Source organism: Anomaloglossus baeobatrachus, chromosome 5 (assembly GCF_048569485.1).
Source record: "Anomaloglossus baeobatrachus isolate aAnoBae1 chromosome 5, aAnoBae1.hap1, whole genome shotgun sequence".
In the NCBI taxonomy this organism is placed as follows: domain Eukaryota; kingdom Metazoa; phylum Chordata; class Amphibia; order Anura; family Aromobatidae; genus Anomaloglossus; species Anomaloglossus baeobatrachus.
The window spans coordinates 264,723,484-264,749,040 of NC_134357.1; the positions used below are offsets into that span (position 1 = coordinate 264,723,484).

The window sequence follows — 25,557 nt, forward strand, 5'->3', positions numbered from 1 at the left end:
CTCCCCATTTCCCTTCTTGCTCAGGCTGCTCCCCATTTCCCTTCATGCTCAGGCTGCTCCCCATTTCCTTTCTTGCTCAGGCTGCTCCCCATTTCCCTTCTTGCTCAGGCTGCTCCCCATTTCCCGTCTTGCTCAGGCACCTCTCCGTGGCCCCACTTGCTCGGGCTTCTCTCTACACTTCATTTCCTTTCTTGCTCAGGTTGCTCTCCATTTGCTTTCTTGCTCAGGTTGCTCCCCATTTCCCTTCATGCTCAGGGACCTCCCCGTGGCCCCTCTTGCTCAGGTTGCTCCCCATTTCCCTTCTTGCTCAGGGACCTCCCCGTGGCCCCTCTTGCTCAGGTTGCTCCCCATTTCCCTTCATGCTCAGGTTGCTCTTCATTTCCTTTCTTGCTCAGGCACCTCCCCGTGGCCCCTCTTGCTCAGGCTACTCTCTCTGTGTCCGCTCCCCACAGCCCTAGCACTCTTCTCTTTGCCTACACTTCATTCCCTTTCTTGTGTGGCATTATAGACAATATTAAGGAGCTGGCTGTTTTTCCAGTCGTTTCACTCGCAGTGCTGCGCTCTAGCGCCCTCTGCTGACAGGAGAAATGAAGTTCTCCAGACAAGATGAGTGGAGTGGAACGCACGAGTCGGAAGTTTACAGGTGACGTATTTCTGGTGACTACAACGTTCCGGAAGGACCTGCCAGGAGATGCAGGTGAGTGTGCTGGGGATAACACCTCCAGCCCATCATTGTGTGGTGTCACTCAAATCCTGGCACTCGCCTGTGCACTACAAGTCCCATCATCCCCTGTTATATACATCCAGGTCCCACTGTATTCTGATAATGACAAGTAAAGGTATAGTCAGCCTCCGTAATACAAGTGTCATCTACAGGTGTCCCCAGCTACTAGGAGCCCTATCCTCTCTGGCTACTAGGAGCCCTGTCGTTCTCGGCTACTAGGAGCCCCATCCTCTCTGGCTACTAGGAGCTTTGTCGTTCCCTGCTACTAGGAGCCCCATCCTCTCCGGCTACTAGGAGCCCTGTCGTTCCCGGCTACTAGGAGCCCCATCCTCTCCGGCTACTAGGAGACCTTTGGTTCCCTGCTACTAGGAGCCCTATCCTCTCTGGCTACTAGGAGCCCTATCCTCTCCAGCTACTAGGAGCCCCATCCTCTCCGGCTACTAGGAGCCCCATCCTCTCCGGCTACTAGGAGCCCCATCCTCTCCGGCTACTAGGAGCCCCATCCTCTCCGGCTACTAGGAGCCCCATCCTCTCCGGCTACTAGGAGCCCCATCCTCTCCGGCTACTAGGAGCCCCATCCTCTCCGGCTACTAGGAGCCCTGTCGTTCCCTGCTACTAGGAGCCCCATCCTCTCTGGCTACTAGGAGCCCCATCCTCTCCAGCTACTACGGTAGGAGCCCCATCCTCTCCGGCTATTAGGAGACCTTTGGTTCCCTGCTACTAGGAGCCCTATCCTCTTCGGCTACTAGGAGCCCCATCCTCTCTGGCTACTAGGAGCCCTGTTGTTCCCGGCTACTAGGAGCCCCATCCTCTCCGGCTACTAGGAGCCCCATCCTCTCTGGCTACTAGGAGCCCTGTCGTTCCCGGCTACTAGGAGCCCCATCCTCTCCGGCTACTAGGAGACCTTTGGTTCCCTGCTACTAGGAGCCCTATCCTCTCCGGCTACTAGGAGCCCTATCCTCTCCAGCTACTAGGAGCCCTATCCTCTCCGGCTACTAGGAGCCCCATCCTCTCCGGCTACTAGGAGCCCCATCCTCTCCGGCTACTAGGAGCCCCATCCTCTCCGGCTACTAGGAGCCCCATCCTCTCCGGCTACTAGGAGCCCCATCCTCTCCGGCTACTAGGAGCCCCATCCTCTCCGGCTACTAGGAGCCCCATCCTCTCCGGCTACTAGGAGCCCCATCCTCTCCGGCTACTAGGAGCCCCATCCTCTCTGGCTACTAGGAGCCCTGTCGTTCCCGGCTACTAGGAGCCCCATCCTCTCCAGCTACTACGGTAGGAGCCCCATCCTCTCCGGCTACTAGGAGACCTTTGGTTCCCTGCTACTAGGAGCCCTATCCTCTTCGGCTACTAGGAGCCCCATCCTCTCTGGCTACTAGGAGCCCCATCCTCTCTGGCTACTAGGAGCCCTGTTGTTCCCGGCTACTAGGAGCCCCATCCTCTCCGGCTACTAGGAGCCCCATCCTCTCTGGCTACTAGGAGCCCCGTCGTTCCCTGCTACTAGGAGCCCCATCCTCTCCAGCTACTAGGAGCCCTGTCGTTCCCAGCTACTAGGAGCCCCATCCTCTCCGGCTACTAGGAGCCCCATCCTCTCCGGCTACTAGGAGCCCTGTCGTTCCCTGCTACTAGGAGCCCCATCCTCTCCGGCTACTAGGAGCCCTTTGGTTCCCTGCTACTAGGAGCCCCATCCTCTCCGGCTACTAGGAGCCCTGTCGTTCCCGGCTACTAGGAGCCCTGTCGTTGCCGGCTACTAGGAGCCCCATCCTCTCCAGCTACTAGGAGCCCTGTCGTTCCCTGCTACTAGGAGCCCCATCCTCTCCAGCTACTAGGAGCCCTGTCGTTCCCAGCTACTAGGAGCCCCATCCTCTCCGGCTACTAGGAGCCCTGTCGTTCCCTGCTACTAGGAGCCCCATCCTCTCCGGCTACTAGGAGCCCTTTGGTTCCCTGCTACTAGGAGCCCCATCCTCTCCGGCTACTAGGAGCCCTGTCGTTCCCGGCTACTAGGAGCCCTGTCGTTGCCGGCTACTAGGAGCCCTGTCGTTCCCCCCCACTACCTAGGAGTCCCATGTCACCTGTTACTATCGTGTTCTCCAAAAATAAGATAGGGTCTTATACAGTGAAACCTCGGTTTACGAGTAACCCAGTTTGCGAGTATTTCACTATACGAGTAAAGCTTGCTGTAAATTTGTAACTCTGTTTATGAGCAAGCTTTGCTGTACGAGCAAATACCACACACACTTCCGGTTCCGTACTTTCACCGCGCTCTAACCCACTCTTACTGTCCGCTTAAACACACACGCACACACACATATGCTCACCTTACCTTCCGTTCCATCGCCGGCAACCCGGTTCTTGTAGTTCGCCGGTACAGGATGTGGATTGGGTAACCATCGCGACGAAGGAGGAACGAATTGTCTGCATTGCAATGATTTCCTATCGGACATTTTGCTTTGCTAGACGAGTAACTTGGTTTACGTGAACAATCTGTTCTGGGAGTGTGTCTGTAAACCAATGTTCCACTGTATTATTTTTGCTCCTAAAGATGGGCTTGGGCTTATTTTCTGGGGATGTCTTTTTTTTTTTTTTTTTTTTTTTTTTTAAATTTTTTTTATTTTTTTTATGAACAACAATCCACATTTATTCTTGAACAAAAAAAAAATCAACATTTATTCAAACAGTCATAAGTCTCCAAACCCTGTGTGTAACACGTCTGTGTATCTATCTCTTATCTATCTATCTGTGTTATCTTTCCATCTATCTCTAATCTGTCTCTTATCTATCAATCATATATGTATCCACACACTGCACATATATACCCACCTGTCTCCTCTTCAGCTTTAGACTCCTGCATTTAAGAGACCCTTGGTCACATGATGTGACGTCACAAAGGTCCTTAAGCAGTCTTCTCATCAGGATAGATAGGCTGGGGCCCAGTTTCCTCTCCCTTCTCCCAAATGCCAGTCCTACACACCAGCCTGTCTCCTGTTCAGTTCTTTGAGACTCTTGCAATTAAGAGACCTTTGGTCACATCACTACGAAGTCATCAAAGGTTCTTAAACTCGGAATACAAATGTTGGAGTACATGAGAGAGTGGGGGTCCTTAAGAATTGTGCAGTTTGACTCCCCCTAAAGGGCACTTTACACGCAGCGATATCGCTATCGAGATCGCTAGCGAGCGTACCCACCCCCGTCTGTTGTGCGTTACGGGCAAATCGCTGCCTGTGGCGCACAACATTGCTTACACCCGTCACACTACTTACCTGCCTAGCAACATCGCTGTGGCCAGCGAACCGCCTCTTTTATAAGGGGGCGGTTCGTGCGGCGTCACAGGGGCGTCACTAAGCGGCCGCCCAATAGAAGCGGAGCGGCGGAGATGAGCGGCCGTAACATCCCGCCCACGTCCTTCCTTCCTCATTGCGGGCGGCCGCAGGTAAGGAGAGGTTCCTCGTTCCTGCGGTGTCACACGTAGCGATGTGTGCTGCCGCAGGAACGACGAACAACCTGCTTCCTGCAGCAGCGACGATAATCGGGAAAGGAACGACGCGTCAACGATCAACGATTAGGTAAGTAATTTTGATCGTTAACGGTCGTTCGTATGTTTCACACGCAATGACGTCGCTAACGAGGCCGGATGTGCGTCACGGAATCCGTGACCACAACGACATCTCGTTGGCGATGTTGTTGCGTGTAAAGCGGCCTTTACACCAACCCTGACAGTAACTAGGGGTTATTTTTTGAGTAGCACTTATATTTCAAACATACTCCAAAAATCTTGTAAAATCATGCAAGTGCTTATTTTCAGGGTAGGTCTTATTTTCAAGTAAACATGGTAGGACTCCTGTCGTCCCCCGCAATTGGGGGTCCTGTCATCCCCGTGACTAGGGGTCATGTTGCTTCCCCGCTTCAAGGGGTTCTGTTGACCCTCCCGCTACAAGGGGTCCCGTCGCCCCTGCTACATGGGGTCTCATCGTTCCCAGCTACAAGGGGTCCCTCGCTACTAGGGTCCCTTCATCCACTACAGTATAGATTTAGTCCCAACATCTGCAAAATGTCATCATCTTGTAATATTTTCTAAGGCTAGGTTCACATTTCCGTTGTTTTGCATCAGTCACATGCGTTGCTTGACGCATGTGACTGATGCGTTGTACAGCGGATGACAAAGAACAGAAATCATTGTCGGACTCCGTTGTGTGCAGGTGGCGGAGCGCGAGGGGGGCGGAGCGCGAGGGGGCGGAGCTGTGGCGCTGAGGACGTCAGTGCCGCGGGGACTGCAGAGCTGGGGACAAGTGAGTGTGTGTATGTGTGTGTGTACACATGCGGAGTGCGGGAGGGGGCGGAGCCGAGCGGGGAAGTGTCAGCCTCCTTGCACACGTATCCAGGGTAAATATCGGGTAACTAAAAGCAAAGCACTTTTTGCTTGGTTACCCGATATTTATCTTGGATACCAGCGTACACCGCTTAGCGCTGGCTCCCTGCACACATAACCACTGTAAATATCGGGTAACTAACCAAAGCGCATTGCTTGGTTACCCGATGTGTATCCTGGTTACGGGTGCAGGGAGCCAGAGAGAGCATGCGCAGCAAAATCCTACGGATTGCGCAGCTCAAAAAACGTTACAGGCTGCGTTGCTCCCGCCCGGCGGTCAGTTAAAAAACGACTGACCGCGACGCAACGGATGCAACGCAGCATCATCAGTCGCAATCCGTCACTAATAGAAGTCTATGGGGAAAAACTGGATTCCTGCAAAATATTTTGCAGGATACCGTAATTCCTCAAGGCGACGGATTGTGACTGATGCAAAACAACTGAAGTGTGAACTTAGCCTTACACAAGTCCATCTTTCCCTGGTGTCTCAAACTACAAGTCCCATCATCCCCTCAGTCCTATTCCTGTAATAGTCACTATCTCCATTATCCTCTGACATACACAACCAAAACTCCCATCATCCTCCACTATCCGCAGGTCTTCAGAATTCTATGTCTCCCATTTTTCTGTTATATGAATCTACTAGTCACTGATTTTCCCTCAATCTAGAAATCCTATCACCACACCCCTACCCCTATAAAAAAACTACATTTTAATTTCCCAGCCTTATTAATTAGGTTTTTTTCATATCCCCACCTCCCAGATATGTTTTTACATTCCCATCAGTACAATTGTATTCTGTGAGTCATCACGGATATGGCGAAAACAAGCCAATGTCACTTATTTATGCTGGGCTGCTTTTAAGAAATAAAAAGGTACTAAAAAATGAGATTTTTGTGTCTATTCTGAAATCCATAGCTTTTCTTAATAGAGTTGTGAGGGCTTTTTCTGCTGCAGTTTATTTGTTTAATTTAATTTTATTTTTTTGAAGTATATTTCTGTTTTTACTCCTGTTTATTACTTTGTTTAATGCTGATGGTGCATATGGGATTTAAGGGTTTTTTATATTCATGACCTATCCTCGGGGTATGAGTCAGTTAGGGGGTCTGACACTTGGCTTCACCTGTTGAAGAGAATAGGAGATGATTTGCAGTACCCAGCAGTGACCACTAAGTAGTGGATGCAACTGTGGTTAGGTCATCAATAAAAAATGGTGGAAAACCCCCAGTAAGGGGATTATGTGCACATTTTTAGACGCTATTGCACCCGCTAAGGTTTTCCAGGCAAAACTGCTTCAGGATCACATAGGCGTACGTTTTCCTGAAGTGGATTTGTTCGAGGTTTAGCCATCATTCTGACTCTTTTATTCTATACGTTCAAGTATGAGAGCGTCCATCTTCCATTAGAAGAATGATCGTGTCACTTCTTTTAAGTGCATCATGGTTTTCAAACAATGAAGTGGTTAAAAGACGCAATGTAATATGTGAAAAAATTATATTAAATGGACTCTGTCACCAGGTTTTTGTTACCTAAGCTGAGAGCATTGTAAGGGCAGGCCATCAGAGGTAAAGTAGTGGACAGCCCCTTTAAGCTCTGCCATAGTAAGACTACTACAACGGCTGGTGTGAGGGCCTTCACTAAGCCCCTGACAGACACAACCTATTGGCACCGTGTAATTGCATTGTGAGCAGGGGCAAAAATAGCATTGGTACAATCTGTAGGTGTCCAAGATGTAAGAGGTTTTTTCTACTACAGAGGTCCCCAACGTTTCTCACCTTGAGAGCCACACTTAGATCTGATAGAGGGTCGCGAGCCACATCCAACTCTCGAACCCCTCACAGTAGTGATACTTAGTGGTATAATGACAGCCAAAGCTTTTCCACAGACATCACACCAAGACAGTATACCAAGTTCCAGGGATACCTACCATACTCACCTATCCAATCTGCTCCTCTATGTGGGGCTACTTCCAAACGTCCCTATCCGGAGACTTGCTCCTCATACCTTTTTGCTAGACCTGGTGCTAATGTACTAAGTATGAAGACAGACGCGAGCCACAAATTATCGACTCCTGAGCCACAGGTTAGGGACTCCTGCTCTACTACTTCCAAAGCTACAAGCAGTTTTTGTCACAGACCTAAAGAGGGGCCCAGTTACGATTTCTTGCACAGGGGCCCTTTTCTGTCTTTGTCTGCCACTGTTGTGAGGGGCCAATGCGATGCCGCAATTGGTATTGAGACTGGTGCCACTCTTATCCGCCGCCCCATCTGACACAGGCTCAGTGAAAACCAACTATTCTCATTGATTCTCATCGGTCATCTCTACCCCTCCCTGCACTGAACTGGAGTTTGTACACTGCAACATGCACATAATATGGCCAATTTCCATTAGTAGTGGGAACATTCTAGTGATTGTGGTCAATATAATGAAAAATACCACTAAGAGATTGAGTAGTGTTCTCTTATGTCACTAATGATGTACTTAGCTTTGACCATGGCATGGAGCCATTACACTGAGAACACAATGTTAGCGCAGGCTAACAGTTATTTGACATTATCCTCAGATGTTGTGGTTTAATTTTTAACTCTTTGTCTCATTGCAGCCATTTGATAAATTCAAAAAAGTTCATTTATTTCTCATTAATGTACACTCTGCACCCCATCTTGACAGAAAAAAACAGAAATGTAGAAATTTTTGCAAATTTATTAAACAAGAAAAACTGAAATATTACATGGTTATAAGTATTCAGACCCTTTGCTCAGACACTCATATAAGTCACATGCTGTCCATTTCCTTGTGATCCTCCTTGAGATGGTTCTACTTCTTCATTGGAGTCCAGCTGTGTTTAATTAAACTGATAGGACTTGATTTGGAAAGGCGCACACCTGTCTATACAGTGTGTCCACCCATATCTTGTCAACCGCCATTAACTTGAGAACGGTGGCAGCTATAGGCATAGAAGTGGTGTCTAGGTATAGTAAAGTAGCCATGCGCTACTTAATGAAACCACCTATAGTGCCACCTGGTGGAAAACAACGGAGTTAGCATTTTTATCTCGGAAAACGGAACGAGATAGAGAAAAAAGTGAATTACAAAATTGTAGGGCATCATCAATTCAATACAAGTCGACACCTTGCATACAGAAATGCTATGATATGAAACACATGACCCTCCCCCCCCCCCCCAAAACATTGAATGCTGGTCACGCACATGGCGCTCATTTAACTTTGATGCTCAAAGTGGCCCCCGTCAGCTGCAATGCACATCTGGACTCTGGACAGCATACTGTATCTTGCTGCACGTTGTGCAATATGGTAGGTGACACGTTTGCACAAGCATCTGTGATACGTCGTCGTAGGTCCTGCAATGTTGGTGGAGGGGGTCGTGTACACCTGCTGTTTGATGTGACCTCACAGATAGAAGTGCAATGGGGTCAGGTCAGGTGAGCGTAGAGGCTACTCCACACAGCCACCATACCCAATGACTTGTAGGAAGGTCTCCATGAGGTATCGCTTCACGTCCACAGCCTTGTGAGTTTTACACGTTCTAATCATAGCATTTCTGTATGCAAGCTGTCAATTTGTATTGAATTGATGATGCCCTACAACTTTGTAATTCACTATTTTCTCTATCTCGTTCCGTTTTCGAGATAAAATTGCTAACTCCGTTGTTTTCCACCAGGTGGCGCTATAGGTGGTTTCATTGCGTAGTGCATGACTATTTTATTATACCTAGACTCCACTTCTATGCCTATAGCTGCCGCCGTCTCAAGTTAATGGCAGTGGATAGGATATGGGTGGACACACTGTATAAGACCTCACAGCTCACAGTGCATGTCAGACAAAATGAGAATCATGAGGCCAAAGGAACTGCACAAGGAGCTCAGAGACAGAATTGTGGCAAGGCACAGATCTGGCCAAGGTTACAAAATAATTTCTGCAGTACTCAAGGCTCCTAAGAGCACAGTGGCCTCCATAATCCTTGAATGGAAGACGTTTGGGATCACGAGAACTCTTCCTAGACCTGGCCATCCAGCCAAACTGAGCAATCATGGAAGAAGAGCCTTGGTGAGAGAGGTAAAGAAGAAATCCAAGATCACTGTGGCTGAGCTCCAGAGATGCAGTAGGATGGGATAAAGTTCCATAAAGTCAACTATCACTGCAGCCCTCCGCCCGGTGGGCCTTTATAGCAGAGTGGCCCAATGGAAGCTTCTCCTCAGTGCAAGACATATGAAAGTCTGCATCGAGTTTTCAAAAAAACACATGAAGGACTCCCAGACTATGAGAAATAAGATTCTCTGGTCTGATGAGACGAAGATAGAACTTTTTGGTGACAATTCTAAGTGGTATGTGTGGAGAAAACCGGGCACCTGCCCAATACAATCCCAACAGTGAAACATGGGGGTGGCAGCATAATGCAATGGGGGTGGTTTTCAGCTGCAGGGACAGGACGACTGGTTGCAATTGAAGGAGAGATGAATGCTGCCAAGTTCAGAGATATCCCGGAAGAAAATCTCTTCCAGAGTTCTCTGGATCTCAGACTTGGCTGAAGGTTGACCTTCCAACAAGACAATGACCCTAAGCACACAGTGCTTCAGAACAACTCTGTGACCATTCTTGATTGGCCCTGCCATAGGCATGACCTAAACCCAATTGAGCTTCTCCGGGGAGACCTGAAAATGGCTGTCCACCAACGTTCACCATCCAACCTGACGAAGATCTGCAAGGAAGAATGGCAGAGTATCCCCAAATCCAGGTGTTGTTGCATCATTCCCAAGAAGACTCATGGCTCTACTAGCTCAAAAGGGTGCTTCTACTCAATACTGAGCAAAGGGGCTGAATACTTATGACCATGTGATATTTCAGTTTTTCTTGTTTAATAAATTTGCAAAAATTTCTACATTTCTGTTTTTTATTTCTGTCAAGATGGGGAGCAGAGTGTACATTAATGAGAAAAAAAATTAACTTTCTTGAAATTACCAAATGGCTGCAATAAAACATAGTGAAAATATAGAGGGGTCTAAATACTTTGAATACTTTCTGCACCCACTATATATATTTTTATATATACATATACAGTATATATATATATATATATATATATATATATATATATATATATATATATATATATATATATATATATATATGGTTAGAACAACCAACATACACGGGATAAAAATCCGTGCCAAAATAGGTACATGGAAAAAGCCATATACAGAAATAAGTACAAGTAAGGCTGGTTTCACACTACGTCTTTTTAACATCCGTTGAAAACGTTTTTTTAACGGAAGTACGGATCCTGTGCAAATCCGTTTTGTGTTTAATGCATTTTCAATGGACTCACGTCCACTTCCGTTTGCATTCGTTTGCGTCCGTTAGATGCAGGATCCGTCATTTTGCGTTAATTTAACATGTTTCAAAAACGCAACATGTAGCGTTTTTTGGCTTTGTCAAATTAACGTATGTCACAGGATCCTTGACATTGCGCCGCGAGCTGCAATGCATGTCAATGAGTGCTGGATCCTGCCTACCAAAAGTCGTTCAGTTGCGTTATAACAGGATCCTGATTCTCTACTGAGCATGCCCGGTACAGGGACAGGGTCGGTCGGTCGGTCTGTCTCTCTCTCTCTCTCTCTCTCTCTCTCTCTCTCTCTCTCTCTCTCTCATGTGCACGCTGCCCGGCTCTGCTATGTGCACGCTGCCCGGCTCTGCTATGTGCACGCTGCCCGGCTCTGCTATGTGCACGCTGCCCGGCTCTGCTATGTGCACGCTGCCCGGCTCTGCTATGTGCACGCTGCCCGGCTCTGCTATGTGCACGCTGCCCGGCTCTGCTATGTGCACGCTGCCCGGCTCTGCTATGTGCACGCAGCCCGGCTCTGCTATGTGCACGCAGCCCGGCTCTGCTATGTGCACGCAGCCCGGCTCTGCTATGTGCACGCAGCCCGGCTCCTAGCAGCTGTAGACACTCGTAACCAAGGTAAATATCGGGTATCCAAGGCCGATGTTTACCTTGGTTACCAGCGTATGCAGCTGTCAGAAGCCTCCTCCCAGTCTAGCTCCCCTCAATCCCGATCACATGACTCCTTTGCCCGCCCCTAACATCCAGTGCAGGATCCTGCAAAATAACATATGCGTTTGCATACGTTATTTGCTGTAAAAGCAGGATCCGTACTTCCGCTAAAAAAACGTTTTCAGCGGATGTTAAAAAGACGTAGTGTGAAACTAGCCTTAGAGAAGAAAGACTGTACACAGGGCTTGAGAAAAGGTATATAAATTTATTTAATCCAGAAAGTACAAAAAACACATTATATACTGTGTGTGTGTGTGTGTGTGTGTATATATATGTGTGTGTGTATATATATATATATATATATATATATATATATATATATATATATATATATATATATATATAAAGCTTAGTGTATGTATGTGTGTATGTATGTGTGTATGTCCGCAAAAGGAATTCACACCGTCGCATTTACAATCACGAAATTTTGCACAGACACTCCATGTGACTCAGTGAACGGCATAGACTATGTTTTGACGGGAAAATTTAACCGTGCGCTTTACAGTCAGTCTCCAAAATCCTGCTTCCGTTAAACTAAATGGAGGTGGGAGCTGTCAGTGGTTGCTATAGGAACAAACCAAACTGTTAGTATAATAAGCTTATGTGTGAGGTAATATGATGTCGGTGAGGAGACGGATAGAGTGAGACAGAAAAAGAGACATAGACAGACGGGCAAAGAGGCAGCCCTGGAAAGAAACAGCCGGGCAAAGAGGCAGCCCTGGAAAGAAACAGCCGGGCAAAGAGGCAGCCCTGGAAAGAAACAGCCGGGCAAAGAGGCAGCCCTGGAAAGAGACAGACGGGTAAAGAGACAGACAGACAGACACACACATAGAGACACAGAGATGGAGACAGACAGACTGATACAAATACAGACAGAGAGATAGAAACAGACAGACAGACAAGGAAAGACACAGACTGAGAGACAGACAGCGACACACAGACAGAGACTGGGAGAGAGACAGTTACTATCCCGGGCACTATACTACAGCTAGTATAGATATAATTTTGAGTTTAAAGATGAATGTTTCTGTCCCTTACCAGCAACTGCTGTATATCCAAGCAGTCCTTACTTGCTTGGGGCCTTGGTTGCATCCTCTGTTTGCTTTTTCTTTGTTTATTAATTTTTCAAAGGAATAGCATTGACAGATGACAATTGGTGAAATTCGACCACAGAAGAGACATAATACTAAAAATCAGTATCACACACTTTCTGATTGGTGAGATAACATACAATATGAAATTAAAGAGATTGTCTGGTTAAAACAAGTTATCACCAATAACAATTGTAACAGTAAAGAAAATACTGTGGGTGGCCCTATGATGAGCACAGTCCGGAGGTTAAAAAGGTGAGGAATCGCCACCAATGAGCATAAATGGCGTGTGATATGCTCATTGTATGATACACATTATGACTATGGTAAGCATGTTCAGTCTTACACAAAGCTTTTGTTTCTAGAGATATGCATCCATAATAACTTGAAGTGTGACGATCCGCTAGTAAGGGACGGGAAAATGTACAAAGGTTCTGCTGTTTGCAAAATGGTAAGGAATAAAGGCTATATCCCATGAGGAATGAACTAAGATTCCACAGATACTGGCATCTGTCTATGGATCACATTTGCTGCACAAATGGCCAGAGTACACTATAAGTACTAATGACTAGGGATGAGTGATCCCAAACAGTAAAGTTCAAGGTTCATATGCGACACCTGGTGTCCAGGGCTCGGACTTGAACATGGACTTTTAAAAAATTCTGAGTTTGGAGTTGTGATACTGTTTGTATGTTATACAGTTTGTTAAAATGTTGCAGCTCAGCCAATCAACAAGCTTTATTGCATGAGGAAGATGACCTGAGCGCTGCTGTGAACAAGAAAAAGAAAAAACTAATGATGTCGGTTCCTGCCTATGTTTGACCCTATGCTACCATGGAAATCATCAGCTCCATGTGATCACATCATGTGACTTCCGATGGCGCGGGGTAAGTGAATGCTTACCGCCGCGTGTTGTTACATGGCGCTGTCAGATTTTGACAGCGAGATGTAAGGGGTTAACAGGCGCAGGTGCATGATGAATCAAGTCGTGCCTGAGCGGCACACGTTAGCTGTTAAAATCAGCTGTCATGTGCAGGGATCGCTGCCAGCTGCCCGCAGGCAGCCGGCAGGGTTATAGTGACACGGTCCATGACGTACCCAGTATGTCATGTGTCGTAAAGAGGGTAAATAAATATTTTTTTTTTAAATGACATGGGTTCCTCCCTCAGTTGTTGATAACCTGTCAAGTTAAAGCAAACAACTGAGTGTTGCAACCTGCAGTTATCTGTTTTATCGAAATTATGCGGTAGCCCACATTGTTTTTTATTTATTCCATATCCACATGTTTTCAGGGCAATTGCCTCCTTTTGGCTACCTTTTGCAGCCCCTTATTTACAGCCATTTTGCAGCACAGAAGTTCAGGTTCCCATTGACTTATATCGGGTCCAGGGTCAAGTTTGGATTCTGAGCCAAACTTTTAACTAAAGTCCGGAAGAACTGAAGAAGCAGATGAATTATTATGAGACTGCAGTGATCTAAGTGAAAGTAGCATTTTGTTCTGTATTTGGAGAAACCATTAGTTGTGTTGAGTTAATTTTTCTTGCTTGAGTGACTTATTGCAAACCATAGAAAATGTGGGTAATAAGCATAACTTACAATGAGGGGGTGAATAATTTTGAATGCAACTGTATGTACCCTGCATACATAGTGATCGTTGTATTCCTGTCTTGGTTTTTAGTCTTCCTATAATCCAACACACCATGGAGCGGAGTCCAATGACTGAAAAGATACTGAGCCTCACCCTGGATATCATCTGTATTCTGACTGGAGAGGTGAGGGATTCTAGGAATTATTCCACATGATATCACTCTTATGACTGGAGAGACACACAATTCTGGAAATGTATATAATCGTGTATTTATCAATCCCTTTTCCGATCTACAGGATTACACAGTAGTGAAGAAGACATCTGGTGAGTGTGTCTGTCCTGTCAACTGTCCCCATGTATCAAGAGGATGGAGCAGGACGAAGAGCCCCATCAAGGAGTCTCCTTCTCATTTTCTGATACATGAAAGAAAAAAGGAGCAGAAGATCCTAGAACTCACCACCAAGATCATTGAGCTGCTGACTGGAGAGGTGAGCGCTGTTGGGGATATTGTGACATTATATACTAATTCTGTTCGTGGTTAAATTATTATTATTATTATTTATTATTATAGCGCCATCAATTCCATGGCGCTTTACATGTGAAAGGGGTATACATAATAGGGACAAGTACAATAATCATAAACAATACAAGGCACAGGAGGATAGAGGTCCCTGCCCGCGAGGGCTCACAGTCTACAAGATGACTGCTTTTTTTCTTGACTCTATAGCGCCAAGCATATGCATTCCAATAATCAGAGAAATCTAAGCTTTAAAGGGGTATTCAAAAATAACAATGTTGTCTTATAATAATATACTCATTATATTCAAATTTAAATCATTGTTAAATCTGCCCCATTCTCACACATATCACCCTCTAAGGATGCCCCACTAGGCTTTACATACCCTTCTGTTGCAAGTGGATCCATACTGTAGTTTCAGTGCTTATGGTAAATCCTGCATAGTGCAGTCTCTCAGCTAACAACCTGCAGACATAGCTGTGCTCTGCATAAGGCCTTCTTCACAGATCCGTGTCTCCGGTACGTGTGATGTCCGTTTTCACACATACAGGAGACACGGACAAACATAGAACAAATAAACTCAATGGGTTTACTCACATGTCCGTATTTTCACACGAACTGTGTATCCGAAGTGCTTTACATGGCGACATGTCCGTTTTCTGCGGACCGCACACTGATGTGATCCATGTGACATCAGTGTGACCCATACTGGAGAAAACACATGTCACTTAAAAAAAAGAATTTTTAATTAAAGGGAACCAATCACCAGGATTTTTGTATATAACCTCAAGCCAGTGCTATACTGGCACTATCAGGCTGATTCTATACATGCCTTTAGTAGTCAGCAAGGATTTATAGGTTTTTAAATCCAAGAAAGTAAAGTTTATAAAATCGGCAGCTTCTTGAGTGACAGCAGCTGAGGATCAGATAATTTCTGGGGGGGGTTTCTTACTTATCCCCTCCGCCTGTTAGAATTAGCATAAGTATTATACAATCGATTTACCTTTTCACTAGCAGGACCTGTGTGAGGTCATACCCATGTGACCAGAAGGGGCAGGGCCTCAGCCAACAAAGCTGATACCAGGAAGCAACATTTTTCTGTTTGCTGAGGCCCTGCCCCTTCCAGTTAAATGGATATGACCTCACACAAGTCCTGCTAGTGGAAAGTTAAATTTTAGGTTTTAGATTATATACGAAAATCCTGGTGATTGGTTCCCTTTAAACTTACCTATCTCTGGCCCTTCCTGGTCCTGCTCAGTAAGCTCATGCATATTTACTGCACTGACTGCGGTCCCGGAAGTAACAGCAGCACCGGAAACAGGTAAGTATACAAGCTCATGCTGTCCGTGTGCTATCCGGATGTTACACAGCTAGCACACATATAACACACATTCAGACACACTGTTAACCTTCATATATATCTTCCCCACAGTCCGTCACGTGTGTTTAATGCACGGATGTGTGAATGTTGCCTAAAACAGATCTTCCACTGTGCTTGATGATATCACAAAAATAGTGGTGGATCCTCTTTTATTAAGTGCAGTGCTCATGTCAGAAAACAGCAGTTAGTGTATACTGCTAACTAAGGGGAGTGATATACTGCAGGATGGAATATATACAGGAGAGATATTCAGTTAAATGAGCTGTATATAGAGGGGACATATAAAATAAATATACTGTAGGATAGGGCTGTTTATAAGGTTCTGAAAGGAGTAATGTACTGCAGGATGGCCTGCATATAAAGGAGTTGAGATGAGGGATATACTGCAGAATGGGGCTCTACATAGGGGGTACAGAAAAGAGGTATGCACTGCAGAATGGGCAGTATACAAGGAGCTAAAATTAGAGAGATACTGCAGGATGGAGTTCTATGTACAGGGGCTGAGATCAAACAATAGTTGAGATGTATTTTTTATCTGCTGCCGAGAGGCTAACGATGTGAAGCTCTATGGATGCACTAGCATATGGCTCTGCACTGCCATTTTGGGGAAGTGCAAGACAGTTGAGTTCTGGTAGAACCAGCATTTAATGATCTAAAACCACCCTACATTGATATGGTTGTAGATGGCAGAAGATACAATCGGCCAGACTCGATACTGTACAGTAGCAGACAATGCACAGAAGCAGAAGGTGATTTCTTCACTTAGATTAGCTTGATGGTGATTCAGATAGTGAAGATGAAGATTTTCAGGAACACACATGACTGAGGGAGGGGTCTGCAGCACTGATGAGAAGCAAGTGCTGCTGGGAAATGTAATTTTAGCAGCTAAGAAATAGGACCATCTATTCGGCTGTGTGAATCTGAATGCTCAGAAAGGCAAATGGAGATCATAAAATACACAAAAGTACAAAAAAGAAAAGTTATGTTGGGCTTACTCTGTATGTTACCAATAAGTATGCATTTACTGTGCTTTATAAAAAATAATGTAATTCTGGGAATAACCCTTTAACTCATGTGGAAACAAAGAGACATGTTGTAATCCAACATATGTGTTCCATTTCCCCCCTAATATCTGCAATGGAAAGAGAGTCTGGACAGCTTTTTACTATAGCCTACTTTCCTCTTATGTGTCTTTAGGGATAATACATCTGTATCATTGTGTGTCAGGTTCCTATGAGATGCGAGTATGTCACAGTCTATTTCTCCATGGAGGAGTGGGAATATATTGAAGGACACAAGGATCTGTATGAGGACGTCATCTTAGAAAAACACCAGGCTTTTACATCACAAGGTTTGAGTCATACTAATGACCACAAAGTATATTTGAGAAACTGGAATTTTAAAATATATAACGGTCTGCTGTTCTTTCTCCAGGTTTGCCTAAAGATAGTACACACCAATGTACACCAGTGCATATGAAGGAGGAACCAGTCTTGAGTGACAGAGAAAACCTTACAGGCTCCAACATTTATACAACAGATAATATACAACAATTTTCATATTCTGATATTAAGGAGGAAATGGCCTCATGTGATAGAGAAAGCATGGAAGACACCAACAGTTTTACACCCACAGATCATACACCTCTATATTCCCCAACTATGAAGGATGAATCAAACTCACTGCAAGACAAATGTAACCCAGGCCCTATCATATATGCACAAACAAACCATACTCCACAATACCTCTCTGTTCAGATAATGGAGGAAACCACCTCATCTTATCAATGTAATTCCACAGTCACTAGTGTTCATAGATCATCGGATCATACACAGCAATATCCTTCTCTTGATACTAAGGATGAGTTAGCCTCACAGGAGAAGGGACAGTTTACAGTCCCCGACATGTGTATGCTCACAGATCAAGCAATGCATCCACCTACAATTCTGAAGGATGGGTCTATATCATGTGATAGTGGACATTCGGCAGCCTCCAGCATTTATACACCCTCAGATTGTACTCATCAATATCAGTTTGCTCATAGTATAAGTGAACCAGTCGCATGTGAAAGAAAAAAACTGTCAGCCAGAAATCTCACAGACATGGATCAATTAGTCTCATTTAGTAGAGAAAAACTATATAACAAATATGGTTATATCTTCAGAGAACATACATATACACATCTCAATAGAAATAAATTAAATGTAGGGGCTGACAGCTTTTTAGAAGATTTTATGGATTCCTTACCCAACGTGGTTGGGGCTTCAACCGCAGTAGAGGAATTATCTACAGAAGAAGGACTCGCAGAACTACAATACATTTCCAATCATGTTACGTCTCCAGATTGGTGCCCAGCTAAGACAAAGAGGCATAATGTATTCCTGTCAAAATGTATAGAATATGAAAAACATTTCTGCAAGGTGTCACATGCCAGGATCTGTGGGACCCATCTTACTCAGTGGTCTTTTAACTGCTCTGAATGTCAGAATTGTCTCAAGACTACCCTAAAGCTCATAAGACAAAATCTGAAACATCAAGAAGTAAAGGATAAGTCTGTTAAAAAGATTTCATCTTTTGGAAAACAGACAAAGAAAAAGGAATTTGTATGCCTTGATTGTGGCAAACATTTTCCCAATAAACGTTACCTTCTGATTCACAAGAAAGTCCACTCTGAAGAGAACCCTTTTCATTGTCCAGCTTGTGGTGAAAGTTTTGAAGATTCGGAAGGTTTTGTGGCTCATCAGAAGAATCCTGCTTGTGAAAAGCCATTCTCCTGCTCCGAATGTGGGAAGCGATTTAAAAGTAGATACAATTCAGAATATCATAAAAAAATTCACACTGAAAACAAAAAATATTTATGCCCAGTATGTGGGAAAAGTTTTCGAAAGCAATCTTGTTTCATGGTCCACCAAAGGACTCACACTGGGGAAAAACCATATGCATGTCCAGAATGTGGACGTTGCTTCAGTCAGAATGCATCACTGATTTCTCACCAGCGACTACATACTGGGGAAAAGCCATTCATATGTCTTGAGTGTGGACGAAACTTTACACAACGGATTAGCCTCGTGGTACATCAGAGGGTTCACTCTGGAGACAGGCCTTATAAATGTCAGGAGTGTGGGAAAGGATTTACCCAACGCATTGGTCTGGTTCAGCATCAGAGAAGACACACAGGGGAGAAACCGTTTACTTGTTCAGAGTGTGGAAAATCATTTACGCTGCATGATAGTCTAGTGAAACACCTGAGGACCCACACTGGGGAGAAACCGTATATCTGTTCAGAATGTGGGAAACGCTTCTGCCAGAGCTCACAGCTAACAGCCCATAAACGGTTTCACCATGCTACTCACCACAATACTGGAGAAAATGTGTAGACTTAAAATACACCTCAAGACGTGAAGAAAGAAAAGATGAAAGGGCTGGCTGAATTCTTCATTTATTTTGTTTATTAATTTATTTACTTATTTATTTATTTATTGATCGGTCAGTGTTAGTTCTTATTATAATACTATAGATTATTTAAGAAAAATATTTAAAAAGTGGTCACACCCTAAGTTAAGATGTGGCTATGCTTTGCAAATGGCAAGAAAATTTAAAGAGGTATTCCTATCTCCAAGATCCTATTCCACTATGTAGTAGATGTAATAATAATAATTTCAGCAAATATCTACAATTAGAAATGTAGTATAGTTCTCCTGATATAGCAAGTCTCTTACCTCATGTGCAGGGCATTACAGAATAGGTATCCCTGGTTATGTCCACTCATAGAGTGACAATTAGTTAGGAACACTATAGCTAAAAATGCTGATTAAAAAATGTGCCTTTTTGACTCTCAAGATGACAGACCTGTCATTCAACCCTCTACTTATTCATAATAAACTCATCATTTCACAGTAAGCTGTAAAACAAGGTGCTTTTTATTTCTAGACTAATCTGCAGTTTAGACAATTCAGACAGTAGATGTCATCATCTAGGCACTTTTGATAATAATGTTACTTTAATATTTTGAATACAATAAAACTTTATCTTAATTATTTACTTCAATTGTTGAGATGAGATCATAAGGCGCTGTTCACACTGCATTTTTGTAGTGTCTGTGATTGCCTGCCTTGCTTGAAGATATGGCAGTGAAGAAAGTTAGTCATAGAAGACTCTTAACATATGATCACCCTGATATGTGACTTTTAGGCCCTGTTTATGTAGTTTTTCTACCTGGGGTTTCAATCTAAACTCAAAAAATAAACCAAACAGAATTCAAATAAAACTGTAATAGAGCATTGGTGTTCAAAGACACATGCAGAATTCAAAGAGGTGGTCCAAAGGCTGAAGACAGTTCAATCTCTAAATCCCTAGCTATTTATTGATCCAATGTAAACTAATTTCTAATACAGTTGTATTAAATATTTCCTACCCTTCCCTTGTTAACTGCTATTGATTTTTTTTTCCTACTTTGTTTCTGATGACGTTTCATTTCAGATTGCCAAGGCATGCTGGGATACTCAAACAAAGTGTCATCAGAGCGGCAGTAGGGCTGTGATCACTGTCACAGCCTCTGCCCCCTTTGTGGAATGAAGCGTCATCAGTGACGCTCTTTTCAGGGGCTGCTCTGTCCCTCCCTGGTTGCTGTGCACCATAAGAAGGGACAAGTGACGTCACTATGGGGGCAGCGCTGGTCTTTGTGCGCCACTGAGTACCCTGTGCTCAATGACATTGCACCCTGCTCGTCGTTGCCAGCTCCACTGATCTGAGCCAGCAATAGAGCAGGGGCGCTGTCACTGCAGATTGCATATCGAGTAGGGAGGGACAGAGCAGCCCCTGAAATGAGCGTCACTGATAACACTTTGTTTCAGGGAGGGGGTAGGGGCTGTAACAGTGACCACAGCCTCTGCCCCCTGTTGAGGCTCATTTGAGTATCCCAGCATGCACTGGGATTCTCCAACGAAGTGTCATCAGACAGGAACTAATGGGGAAAAAAATCTAAAATAGTGTAGTCACGGAAGGGTAGAAAATTTTCAATACAGCCATATTAGAAATTAGTTTAGATTGTGGCAATAAGTAGATTGAAATTTCTTCAGCCTTTGGACCACCTCTTTAAAACGCTTCAGATGGGCAGAAGAAAGTAGTCTACTAGTGTTTGAGCTCATCTCAAAAGATGGACACCGCCAGAAGGAAAAAAAAATGTACAAATGGAGCCCATTTATTTATAGCATTCCATTTTTTAGGAAACTCAGACAAGACACCTGATGACTACACCGTGTGCAGAATTATTAGGCAAGTTGTATTTTAGAGGATTTTTTTTATTATTGATCAACAACTATGTTCTCAACCAAAAAGACTCATAAATATCAAAGCTTAATATTTTGGAAGTTGGAGTGGGGGGTTTTTAGATTTGGCTGTCTTAGGAGGATATCTGTTTGTGCAGGTAACTATTACTGTGCAGAATTATTAGGCAACTTAATAAAAACCAAATATATCCCCATCTCACTTGTTTATTTTCACCAGGTAAACCAATATGACTGCACAAAATTTAGAAATAAACATTTCTGACATGCAAAAACAAAACCCCAAAAAATTAGTGACTTATATAACCACCTTTCTTTATGGTTACACTCAACAGCCTACCATCCATAGATTCTGTCAGTTACTTGATCTGTTTACGATCAACATTGCGTGCAGCAGCCACCACAGCCTCCAGACTGTTCCGAGAGGTGGACTGTTTTCCCTCCCTGTAGATCTCACATTTTATGAGGGACCACAGGTTCTCTATGGGGTTCAGATCAGGTGAACAAGGGGGCCATGTCATTATTTTTTCATCTTTTAGACCTTTACTGGCCAGGCACGCTGTGGAGTAGTTGGATGCATGTGATGGAGGATTGTCCTGCATGAAAATCATGTTTTTCTTGAACGATACCGACTTCTTCCTGTACTACTGCTTGAAGAAGTTGTCTTCCAGAAACTGGAAGTAGGTCTGGTAGTTGAGCTTCACTTCATCCTCAGCCTGAAAAGGTCAAACAAGTTCCTCTTTGATGATACCAGCCCATACCAATACCCCATCTCCACCTTGCTGGTGTCTGAGTCGGAGTGAAGCTCTCTGCCCTTTACTGATCCAGCCTCTGGCCCATCCATCTGGCCCATCAAGAGTCACTCTCATTTCATCAGTCCATAAAACCTTTGAAAAATCAGTCTTAAGATATTTCTTGGCCCAGTCTTGACGTTTTATGTTTCTTGTTCAAAGGTGGTTGTTTTTCAGCCTTCCTTACCTTGGCCATGTCCCTGAGTATGGCACACCTTGTGCTTTTTGATACTCCAGTAACATTGCAGCTCCGAAATATGCCCAAACTGGTGGCAAATGGCATTTTGGCAGCTTCACGCTTGATTTTCCTCAATTCATGGGCAGTTATTTTGCGCCTTTTTTTCCCAGCACGCTTCTTGCGACCCTGTTGGCTATTTGCCATGAAACACTTGATTGTTCGAAGATCACGCTTCAAATGTTTGGCAATTTCAAGACTGCTGCATCCCTCTGCAAGACATCTCACATTTTTGGACTTTTCAGAGCCCGTCAAATCTCTCTTCTGACCCATTTTGCCAAAGGAAAGGAAGTTGCCTAATAATTAAGCACACCTTATATAGGGTGTTGATGTCATTACACCGCATCCCTCCTCATTACAGAGATGCACATCACCTGATTTACTTGATTGGTAGTTGGCTCTCAAGCCTATACAGCTTGGAGTAGGACAACATGTATAAAAAGTATCATGTGATCAAAATACTCATTTGCCTAATAATTGTGCACACAGTGTATACTTGATTAAAGATGCCCTATTCACACATTAAAATAGCGTGATCATGCTTACTGGCAGATAAGGCTATGTTTACATAGGGCGTTTTTGCTCAGTTTTGTTCTGCAGCAAAACCTCATCTTTTGCCTGGAAATAACCTGCGGTTTTGCCACGATTTTTGCACTTCCTCATTGATTTGTATGGGTGAAGAAACGCGGTAAAACTGCGGCAAAAACAGTGACAAGAATTGACATGTTAATTCTTTCAAAAACAGAGCAAAAACCAATGTGATTGACAAAATAGGAAAAAAACGCAGGTGTTTTGTGTGTGTGCATGAGATTTCAGGAATCCCATAGGCTTTGCTGGAATTGTGAAGACAGAGTTTTATTAGCATCGATTTGCATAAAACAAAGGCAATAACCATGCTATAAAACACCCTGTGTGAACATAGCCTAACAGTAGAATGTCTGTCATGTGTCTGTCTGTCAGTGTTTCATATCAGTATGTTGTACAATGTAGTCATGTACTTTAACCCCTTCACCCCCGGCCACTAAAACACCCTAATGACCGGGCCATTTTTTGCAATTCTGACCAGTGTCACTTTGACAGGTTATAACTCTGGAACGCTTCAACGGATCCTGGCGATTCTGAGATTGTTTTTTCGTGACATATTGTGCTTCATGTCAGTGGTAAATTTAGGCCGATATTTTTTGCGTTTATTTGTGAAAATTTAGGAAATTTTGCGTAAATTATGAAAATTTCGCAATTTTCAAACTTTGAAAATGTATGCCCATAAATCTGAGAGATATGTCACACAAAATAGTTAATAAATAAACTTTCCCACTTGTGTACTTTCCATCAGCGCAATTTTCGAAACAAATTTTTTTTCCGTTAGGAAGTTAGAAGGGGTCAAAGGTCGTCAGCAATTTCTCATTTTTCCAACAAAATTAACAAAATAATTTTTTTTAGGGACCACATCATATTTGAGGTGACTTTGAGAGGCCGAGGTGACAGAAAATACCCAAAAGTGACCCCATTCTAAAATCTGCACCCCTCACTCTGCTCAAAACCACATCCAAGAAGTTTATTAACCCTTTAGGTGCTTCACAGGAACCAAAGCAATGTGGAAGAAAAAAATGAAAATTTTACTTTTTAACACAAAAATGTTACTTTAGCCATAAAATTTTCATTTTTACAAGGGAGAAAAGAGAAAGTGCACCCTACAATTTACTGTGCATTTTCTCCTGAGTCCCCTGATATCCCATATGTGGTAAAAATCAATTGTTTGTGCGCATGGCAGAGGTCGAAAGGGAAGGAGCGCCATTTGAATTTTTGGATGCAAAATTAGCTGCACTCATTAGCGGACGCCATGTCGGGTTTGAAGACCCCCTGAGTTGCCTAAACAATGGAGCTCCCCCACAAGTGACCCCATTTTGGAAACTAGAGCCCTCAAATAATTTTTCTAGATGATTGATGTGCACTTTGAACCCCTGGGGGCTTCACAGAAGTTTATAACTTTGAGCCGTGAAAAGAAAAAACATTTTTTTTTACCACAAAACGGTTGCTTCAACTAGGTAGCTTTTTTTTCACAAGGGTATCAGGAAAAAATTCACCATGAAATTTATAGTGCTTTTTTTCCTGAGTACGGCGATACCTCATATGTGGTGGAAAGTAATTGTTTGGGTGCATGGCGGAGCTCAGAAGAGAAGGAACGCCATTTGACAGCAAAATTGGTTGGAATCATTAGCGGACGCCATGTCACGTTCGGAGACCCCCTATGGTGCCTAAACAGTGGAGCTCCCCCACAAGTGACCCCATTTTGGAAACTAGACCCCTCAAGGAGTTTATCTAGATGTTTAGCGAGCCCCAAGGGGCTCTACAGAAGTTGATAATGTTGAGCCAGGAATACAATTTTTTTTTTTCACCACAAAACTGTCACTCGAACCAGGTAGCTTTTTTTTCCACAAGGGTATCAGGAAAAAATGCACCATAAAACGTATTGTGCAATTTCTCCTGAGTACGCAGATACTGGTGGAAAGTAATTGTTTGGTCGCATGGCGGGGCTCAGAAGAGAAGGAACGCCATTTGACAGCAAAATTGGTTGGAATCATTAGTGGACGCCATGTCATGTTTGGAGACCCCCTATGGTGCCTAAATAGTGGAGCTCCCCCACAAATTACCCCAATTTTGGAACTAGACCCCCTCAAGGAATTTATCTAGATATTTGGTGAGCCCCTTGTACCCCCAGGGCTCCACAGAAGTTGATAACGTTGAACCGTGAAAATTATTTTTTTTTTTTAACCACAAATTTTTTGCATCAATCAGGTAGCTTTTTTTTTTTACAACGGTATCAGGAAAAACTGCGCCATAGAACGTATTGTGCAATTTTTCCTGAGTACGTAGATACCTCATATGTGGTGGAAAGTAATTGTTTGGGCGCATGGCAGGGCTCAGAAGAGAAGGAACGCCATTTGACTTTTCAAACGTACAGACGCGGTGCACTAATCGGCCGCTGCAGGACGCACGGTCGGATGCGATACAAAAAGCGTCAGAGATACGGAAAAAAAAAAAGTCACGCCAAAAATTGACCATGGATGCAGAATCGTTATGTCCATCCCTGATCAGCGCTTGGCGGGACGCACGGACGGATGCGATACAAAAAGCGTCAGGGATACGGAAAAAAAGTCATGCCAAAAATTGAGCAGGGATGCCGATCCGTTATCTGCATCCCTGATCAGCGCTTGGCGGGACGCACGGACGGATGCGATACAAAAAGCGTCGCAGATACGGAAAAAAGTCACGCCTAAAATTGAGCAGGGATGCCGATCCGTTATGTGCATCCCTGATCAGCGCTCGGCGGGACGCACGGACGGATGCGATACAAAAAGCGTCGGGGATACGGAAAAAAAAGTCATGCCAAAAATTGAGCAGGGATGCAGATACGTTATCTGCATCCCTGATCAGCGCTCGGCGGGACGCACGGACAGATGAGGTGTAAAAATGGACAGGATACAGGGAAAAAAAAAAAGTTATACT

The 25,557-nt window shown here is 44.1% G+C and overlaps 1 protein-coding gene across 4 annotated transcripts; it reads left to right on the forward strand.

The window, feature by feature from the left end:
- The first annotated feature begins 652 nt into the window (after nucleotides 1-652).
- LOC142311212 (uncharacterized) lies at nucleotides 653-19,780 on the forward strand. Of its 4 annotated transcripts, none has more exons than XM_075349414.1 (5): nucleotides 653-697; nucleotides 13,932-14,025; nucleotides 14,138-14,329; nucleotides 16,967-17,090; nucleotides 17,174-19,780. In XM_075349414.1, the coding sequence occupies exons 2-5, from the start codon at nucleotides 13,954-13,956 to the stop codon at nucleotides 19,114-19,116; spliced, it is 2,331 nt and encodes a 776-aa protein (XP_075205529.1). In that variant the 5' UTR covers nucleotides 653-697; nucleotides 13,932-13,953; the 3' UTR covers nucleotides 19,117-19,780. The 4 variants fall into 4 exon arrangements, with proteins under 4 accessions (XP_075205529.1, XP_075205530.1, XP_075205531.1 ...); XM_075349415.1 differs by lacking the exon at nucleotides 653-697 and adding an exon at nucleotides 12,648-12,704; XM_075349416.1 differs by lacking the exon at nucleotides 653-697 and adding an exon at nucleotides 13,012-13,140.
- Nucleotides 19,781-25,557: the final 5,777 nt, after the last annotated feature.